Source organism: Xyrauchen texanus, chromosome 35 (genome assembly GCF_025860055.1).
Source record: "Xyrauchen texanus isolate HMW12.3.18 chromosome 35, RBS_HiC_50CHRs, whole genome shotgun sequence".
NCBI lineage: Eukaryota > Metazoa > Chordata > Actinopteri > Cypriniformes > Catostomidae > Xyrauchen > Xyrauchen texanus.
This window is the reverse complement of record NC_068310.1, coordinates 32,864,519-32,873,061: the sequence shown is the minus strand read 5'-3', so window position 1 is coordinate 32,873,061 and position 8,543 is coordinate 32,864,519. Positions and strand designations below refer to the sequence as shown.

The following is an 8,543-nucleotide window of genomic DNA, read 5'->3' as shown; positions in this document are numbered from 1 at the left end:
GTACAGTCCCAGCATGTATGTACAGTCCCTTGCAGTAAGCTTGTTGCTTGTATTTGATTCAACAAGAATGTTCCATTGTTATTTTACATTATTTATTTTTTTAATAAAACATTTTCTTATCAAACTTAATGGTCAAACGTCACTATCAATGGTGATACTTAAAAGAATTTCCCCTTGTGGGATTCGATCCTACATCCCTTTGATTAACAACACAGATTTATAACCTTTAATTCAGAAGCACCCATTTGCAAAGACAGCAAAGTGACTTTGGAAGGTGACAGTGAGGTGGAAGGGAGGAAGGTGACAGTGAGGTGGAAGGGAGGGAGGGGGAGCTTAAGGATGCACAATGAACATTCAGCATAAGTGACGTCTCTCTGCTCACCGAGGGATCTGTGTTTTTTGCATCGCGCGCCTGTTTTGCATGTGCATAATATTTTCCGAGTGACTTCGTGTCGTGCGTTCTGCTTGCAAGCAGGATAAGTGAAAGTAGCTCCAGAATCTGTCCGTAAAAATACAGCTGCATTTAATCCTGACCGTTTAGTTTTTGCATCGTCAAAAGATTGCTCTCCGACATCTCCGCGCTCGTTCATTAGCTATCGATTTCTATTATTATTTTGAGTTATTGATTATTGTGGACGCGATTATGTCAGAGGTGTTGCCTTATGAGGAGAACATTTCCCATTATGGTGATGATGGTGATGAGGAGCAGATATCGCTCACCTGTCGCCTGCAGAACAACACCAATAAGTTCTTCGGATCAGCGCAGAACAAACGACCGCCTAAACTCGGACAGATCGGACGGAGTAAGAGAGGTGAGACTATTTATACAACGATTATGCATTGTGGTGTAGGGGAAATTAAAACATTTATAAAAAAAAAAAAATAATATATATATATATATATATATATATATATATATATATATATATATATATATATATATATATATATATATAAAAATCGTGTGTAAAAAGAAATAGCCTAAAAGAAAATCGTGCATATTTATTATTCGAACTAATGCTGAATTCACTGTTTACATGGTACTGATTCCTTAAACGTGCTAATTGTGGCATCACGTGATGATGTCATACTGATGCGTTTGCCAGTTCATTTCATATCATAATATGTTGTCTATTGAAAACACGGGTTGTTGACGAATAAAATGAACATCAATATACAGTATATATATTCATACACTCAAAACATCAATTAAATTTTTTGCCTATATTTAAGATTTATGCATTTCTATTTTATAGCAAAATTTCATAAACTTCCATCCATCCATCCATCGTCAACCGCTTATCCTGTGTACAGGGTCGCGGGGTTCATAAACTTGAATTGTATAATATTTAATATATATATATATATATATATGTGTGTGTGTAGTTAAATATTATACAATTCAAGTTGATGAAATTTTGCTATAAAATTTAAATGTATAAATCTTAAATATAGGCAAAAAGTTTGAATACTAAGAAAAATGTTGGATGTTACAAATAAAACAAATTAATTTATTGCAGGCACCTTTCAATTTATTGCAGGCCCCTTCCGTCCCCACATTTAGAATTTTGACGCATTTTGTTTAATTTTCAAGGGCATTTACTGACGCTGATATGTGGAAGGTGACACTTGTTTTTGGCGACTAGTCACCAGTGTGTACAAAATGTAAATTCTGACTCCTATTGTTCAAAATCATTTGAGCTTTAAGAAAATCCAAGTCACTTGATTCCATACAATAAAAGTGGATGGTGACTTTTATCTGAAAAGTTTCAAAAAGGAGAAAAAAAAAAAAGAATATTAGTAAAAAATTACTGAAATTACAACCCGTTCCTCACACCAATGTATGAGTGTATGACTTCAAAATTCTTGGAACATACAAAACGATTTTGTTCCACAGCATACAGGTTTGGGTTTCTATGTCTTTTACATTGTTCACCATTTTTTTAATGACTTTTTGCCTTCACTTATCCATTTTAAATGGTTCTTCTGTGTGACAAATATATTCTCTTCATTTATATGAGGTCATAAAACTTGCATGCATCATAATTCAACAAGAATTGGGAAATGCTGTTTAAAATAGTCTCAGATGAAGTGTGACGCATGTCACACTGCACAATACATCTGCAGTCTTTAGAGCTTGACTATCCAATTCAAGCAGTGTTTGACCCCAGTGCCTCATGTCATTTCTCTCATTCCAGTTGTCATAGAAGATGACAGAATTGATGAAGTTCTGAATAACACAGCAGAGAAGTCATCGGCGGGAGTGTAAGCTCGAGGACGTTGTTAAAGTGGCAGAAAAGCACGGGTTACATGCATTCTGCATCAAAAGCACTTTGCAGTCCCTCTCAGTATGGGTTGAATTTCATGGTGCTGCAGCAGGCAAGGAGAAGTCCGCGCTGTAGGCAGTCTAAATGGAGAAAGAAACCTTCTTTTTAAGGGCATGTTTAATATCCCATCTTATAAAGTGACATCTTACACCAGACATACAAGTCCTATGTTGTTTAATACATGTGGAGTTGGTCTGTATTGGTCACAATTCAGTTTTTATTGTAAGAGGAATGCGTTCATATCACAAGCACAAATTTGACAACTTTTATTCTTCTTCTGCTCCGAGACTGAGCACTTGGTTTTTCTGTATATTTTGTGCACAATGAAAGTGAATCTTGATGTTTTTCACTTTAAATATCCTAATTATGATATTTTGAATAACATTTCAGTTCCTAAAAGGTATGATGGACAAAGCAAATGTTTTTTATAAGACGGGTGAGGAAAGACTACTTTTTAAAGTCATTTTTTAATGTTGTATATTGTAAGTTTTGATGTGGCTGCAAAACTGCCTGCTTTAGCCTGAGATAAAAAGCTTATTTTTATATCAAGGAGCTATTTCTATAGTCGTAGCACTTTCAAATGTGGTTGTCAGTACTCTCAGCTGATTGGAATAAGATCACGTTTGTGCCAAGTATTGCAAAATAATATGCCAGTTGAATTGTGTTTCTGTTTACCCAAGTAATGTGAAGTTTTTCAGGCCTGCCTCTCATAAATGTGTCAGGGCTTTTCTAACAGCTTTTTGCATGAGACGGGCACAAATGCCTCCTTCTGTGGTAGTGAAACTGATCTACGTACAGTACAGTAATATGTTGTTACTTTGAATGACAAACCTCTGACTCTGGAAAACTGTATATGTTGCACTTCTCTGTACTGTTAAACAGGGCTATATTTGCAATGAAATGTAAGACAATTAAAATGTGACTACTTATCAAAGGTCTTCTATTAACTCTTTTATCATCCTTACTTTGTGAAATGTGGAATTTACTCCATGTTGAAGATCAGCCTTGTTTAATCAATTGTAACGTAACAAAACAAAATGTAAAAATTATCTGTTTCAGCAATTAATATAAAAAGTTCATTTGTTGATCAGCATTGTTCACCCAAAAGCTGTTCTTCTACAATTTTCTGAGTTCAATACAAATTAAGCTCAATCAACAGCATTTGTGGCATAATGTTGATTACCACAAAAATGTATTTCAACTCAAGCAAAAATCAGTTACAGTGAGGCTCTTACAATGGTGGTGAATGGGGCCAATTTTTTTACAAAGGTTTAAACACAGAAATGTGAAGCTTATAATTTTATAAAAGCACGTACATAATTTCTTCTGTTAAAACGTGTGTATTATTTGAGCTTTTAAAGTTAGAGTAAAGTAAATAATATTTTTTTACGGTCGTTTTAGGGTTTTAGGATTTGCTGAAATTTCATCGTCATGGTAACGAAGTTGTGAAATTGGCTGTAACTTTACACAGAAAAGGTTATTAGTTCATTTTATCACAGTAAAATCATGTGCACACGCATATCCTTTATGTCATGTGGCTGTACTTTTGAAAAAGTTAGTATTTTAACGTTCAATAATTGGCCACATTGACTTCCTTTGTAAATGCCTCACTGGAACCCAGATTTTTGCTCTTTTTAAAGAAATGTAGGGACGAGTGGAATAATTGTGGTAATTAATATCATGCCACAAACGTTGTCCATTGAGCATAACTTGTATTGAACCTGGACTGTTCCTTTAAAACTTGTGTATTATATGAGCTGTAATATAAATCATTGTTTTTATGGTCGTTTTAAGGTTTACGGCATTATTTTGTCATGACAACAATGTTGTAAATTTGGTTATACTATTGAAATAGTTAGCTATATTATTGAAACTGAGTGTTTTAACATTTACGGATTGGCCCCATTCATTGTACCCATTTACTGTACATTAAGTGACTCACTGTAAACCAGATTAATTTTTAATAAGAAAAGGAGGAACAAGTCTAAATTTAAAGAAATGTGGCTGATTGAGCTTAACTTGTTTGGAACCCGGAATATTCCTTTAAAAGAATAAGTTCAACCCAAAATTAATTTTGAATTTAAAAGCTATACAATGAATGCATGTAGGGACCAAAGGCTGTCAAGCTCCACAAAGGACAAAAAGCACCATAAAATAAGTCCCTACGACTCTTTGCACTACTGTATATTCCTAATTTGCATTTATGCATTTGGCAGATGCTTTTATCCAAAGCGACTTACAGAGCCCTTATTAAGGGGACAATCCCCCCCCGGAGCAACCTGGAGTTAAGTGCCTTGCTCAAGGACACAATGGTGGTGGTTGTGGGGATCAAAACGACAACCTTCTGCTTAACAGTTTAGTGCTTTAGCCCACTACACCACCATCACTCAAACTGGACACATCACGATCAGTAACGAGACACACGAAAACCAATGCTGTTTGGCATCAGTGATGCCATATTGAATAAGATTTGAGAGCTACGACAAAGGGGAAGATTTTAAAAGCCCTGTTCACACATGCAGCGACAAAGTAATATGATCACATTCATTACAGCGACTAGATGTGGCCGTCTGAATCCAGCACATTCAGAAAGTCCAGAAAAGTTTAAATTTATCCAAAGGAGAAGTGACTTTAGGTAGCAACTACCCATGGGTGCCTGCAGGATTTAATCTGAGGGTATGCACAGAATTCTGCCTAGAGGTCTGCACGGGCCTTAAAATGAAACCTGAACCCGGCACGAACGATACCGTCAAATTTTAAGCCGGAGCCCAACCTTAAATCGCTTACAATCTAATTTCTTCTCCTAGTATCTTCTAGTATACGTAGCTGTATTTGAAACTTCACCTGGTGCAGAACAATCTGGAATTATATGAACAATGTAACAGTCCCCTCTATGTAGCTTGAACATGTTCAGATTGTTGAATCTTTGTGTCAACTGTGCTAAAAACAATCTAGACACAGCGCAAAGAATGAAACAGAGCGCAGGTGTCTCAACGTGCGTTTTTGAAAATCTGAAGTTCTTTTTAACTTGACTTGGTGTTTATATACCGGTCCTGCGCAAGACTGTGAAGACAAAGCGAGACACAGTGCAAATGCTAAAGACATTTGTCCAGCATGTGTGAAACAATGTGAAAACAGAACAGACGTACACAAAAACACATTCGGTGTGAATGGCTCCTATCTCGTCCTTTCGCTTGTCTTTGCGTGAGAGCGCGTGTGCGAATCAAGATCGGTAGGCCTGTTTATTTTTGTATTAATTGCAAACCTGAACCTGACCCAAAACCTGTCGGGTTCTCGGGTCCCGTCAGGCATGGGTCAGTTTGCCGACCTGCCTGATAAACCTTATATCTACTTGATCAAGTGCTGGACTTTGGACTCAGAAAACTGAGGATCAAACACACAAGCTGACAGATGAGACAAAATTATCATAGTAGTGTCACAAAATGATGTGTTTGCTTCAGAAAGAAAGTGATTTTCATTTTGCATTTCCTTAAAGGACAGTATCAGTTAGGTTTAGGTGTTTATTAAGGGTAAGGTTGTCTCTTTTGTTTACTTCTTATATGCTTTAGGACACTTTTGGTTAGTTATGTTTCCCTCGCCGGCATCCTGTAAAACCAACATCAAGCCCTCATGGAATTATGCCAGGAGCTGGAACAACGCTTCCAACTTCTGCTCCAGGCCCAAGCGGAGGACTGGCAGGCATTCTGGAGCCTGATTGCTAGAGAGGGGGCTGCCGCAGCAACCCTGGAGCATGCTTTGGTGGTCGTACCCATTACCCTCATAAAAATGGGGAGGAGCGAGGCCTACCTTGACCTCTTTGAAAAAACACAGAGGTGTGGAAGTGGCTGCCCGACCAGTGGGCAGCCCACTTGCTACCGTTACTCACCGGGGAAGCGCAACTAGTGGCCCAACAACTTCCCGCCACCAGCCTCTTTGACTACAAAGATCTGAAGAGAGCTATCGTGCAAGGGGTCGGCTGTAGCCCTGAGCAGAGCCGACAGTGTTTCAGATCCCTGAGATTAGGGAGACACAGCCGCCCGTTCGCCTTTGGCCAACAGCTCTGTGATGCTTGCCAGAAATGGTTGCTGGCTGAGGGTACTCGCGGCACCATGGACAGCGTCGAAATGGCAACGACTGGCCAGACGTCCAGTCCACCAATAACTTATACCACTTATTAACACCTACAACAGAATTCAGGTTATTTCAGATAGCCACTCAATGATGTCAGATGAACGATGTGTAGGACGACTACAACTACAAGCACATTAGGACACCCTGGATGAACAGGTAATCAAGTGAGAGAAACTTAATAACAGTTCACTTTGTGGTAGTCTTTTTACGATTGGAAGCTTCATTGCCACCATTTGGATGTGTGAAACTCCATTTGCATACTCAATTGCAGAAATACCCCTTATTTCAACCGTACCACTCAAGAGGAAACCACCTCTTGAGTGGTTTCTGTAGAAAACATCAGGCTTCATGGCAGTGGCGTAGCCAAAAGTAGACCCAAAACTGCCCAGAAATTTTGAGATTATTCTTTGACTTCAAATAAACATTTATAAAATAGTTTAAAAATGCATAAATTCTGATTTCTGAAAGTGTGAAAGAACTGTTTGAATGCTCCGCTTCTCTGTTGGCCCATCCATTTTTATTGAAGCCCACCCAAAAGTAATTTCCCGTCTAAACCCTTGCTTCAAGAGAAGCAGTAAAGAAATCTGTTGAGAAATTAAAGGACTTGCACTCAATGTCTTTGTTGTTTTGAAAGCAGAGGTGGAAAGTAACAAATTACATCTACTCTAATTACAGTACTTGAGTACATTTTTCAAATTTTTCAACTTTAAGTATAAATAAATAATAGTGCTTTTACTTAAATAAAAATGAAGTATTCAACTTCGCTACAGTTATTTTTCACCACAATTACAAAGTACAAAAAAATTATAATATATATGACATACAGTATATTATTGTTTATGAAATAAACCGGTGTCCTCTTCTCTAACTTCTGCCCTTCTCTAAGACTTTCTGCCCTGTCACTATACAAGAACTGTTATACTGTGATTGTCTGCATATTTCTATTTATTCTGGAAAGGAGCCATTCATTCAGGTACGAGGGAACTGTCTGAACACATTTAACCACTGATCAAACTTAACTTGCTTTTAAGGTAAACACTAAGGACAAAGAAATACACACAGAAATTGACAAAAATAACCTCGATATTCAAAATATGGGTGCAAAAAATGCCCACACAATGAGTTCCTGTGTTCTATTAATAATATTTGATATAGTTAAAATTACATACTGTACATTGCGATCTTCTTTTGACTTTTGGCAGAACACTTCCCACTGTCCGGTTCCTCGTGCCATCTCGTGCACTGACCAGCTCTCCGCTTCTGTTAATCTGCATCAGTTTGGTATTTTACTCCCACATTAAATTACGTAACCGTTCGCCCCTCTTGTTCAAAAAACTGTCCTAGCGAGTAACACTGTCGCTTACGGTGCTGTACTGTATTTCAGAGCCATAGCAAGGAATTCTGGGCCCATGAATATATATTGCTCTGGGCCCCAAACTTAAATAATTCAGTTTCAAATTTGTTGTGGGCCCCCCTGGACATTTAGGCCCCAAGAATCATTACCACCTTTCACCCCACTAGCTACAGCCCTGTTGTACTTCCCTGCCCTGTGCTGCTGTTGATCTGTCTGAAAAGCCTCACCCGCTAGAGGCCAAAAGTGCTCAAGGGCTGGATGTTATATAAAGAAGGTATGAGAATTCACAAAACATAATGTAACCAAATGCTACAATTTACTTAATAATAATATCTCAATATGTTAAATAACTATAACGTTAATTAAGACTTAACTTATTACAACTGTAATACAATAATGCATGTACAACTTTTGGTGTTTAAAGCAATCATACATCACTAAACACTGTGTGAAATATTTATTTTTGCCTTATTTTATTCAGTTGAAATGTAGGAGTTGATAACAGTTTGCTTAATAATCTCATTCAATATCTAAATAATTGCTGCAATTTCATAGAGGATAAATGTCTTCCTCTATGATATTGCATTATATTAGTTGTAATATTATATTATTGTTTCCTTTATGCAAGAAGTTGGAAGTCACACTCAAGAAAGTTTCTCTTTTGTCAGTTTTACTCCCTGTAAAACAGTTAAAGGATGGGCAAGGAGGAGGCGAGAACCGGCTTGTCAACA

The 8,543-nt window shown here is 37.4% G+C and overlaps 1 protein-coding gene across 1 annotated transcript; it reads left to right on the top strand.

Annotated features, from left to right (window-relative positions):
• Nucleotides 1-353: 353 nt before the first annotated feature.
• On the top strand, nucleotides 354-3,329 carry LOC127629188 (calcium/calmodulin-dependent protein kinase II inhibitor 2-like). Its single transcript, XM_052106293.1, has 2 exons — nucleotides 354-812; nucleotides 2,199-3,329. Exons 1-2 carry the CDS (start codon nucleotides 644-646, stop codon nucleotides 2,267-2,269), a joined length of 240 nt encoding a protein of 79 aa, XP_051962253.1. The 5' UTR covers nucleotides 354-643; the 3' UTR covers nucleotides 2,270-3,329.
• The last annotated feature ends 5,214 nt before the right edge of the window (nucleotides 3,330-8,543 follow it).

Coding starts and splice junctions, on each gene's coding strand:
- LOC127629188 (XM_052106293.1), top strand. CDS start 644: ATGTCAGAGGTGTTGCCTTATGAGGAGAACATTTCCCATTATGGTGAT. Junction 813..2,198: donor GATCGGACGGAGTAAGAGAG/GTGAGACTATTT, acceptor CTCTCATTCCAG/TTGTCATAGAAGATGACAGA.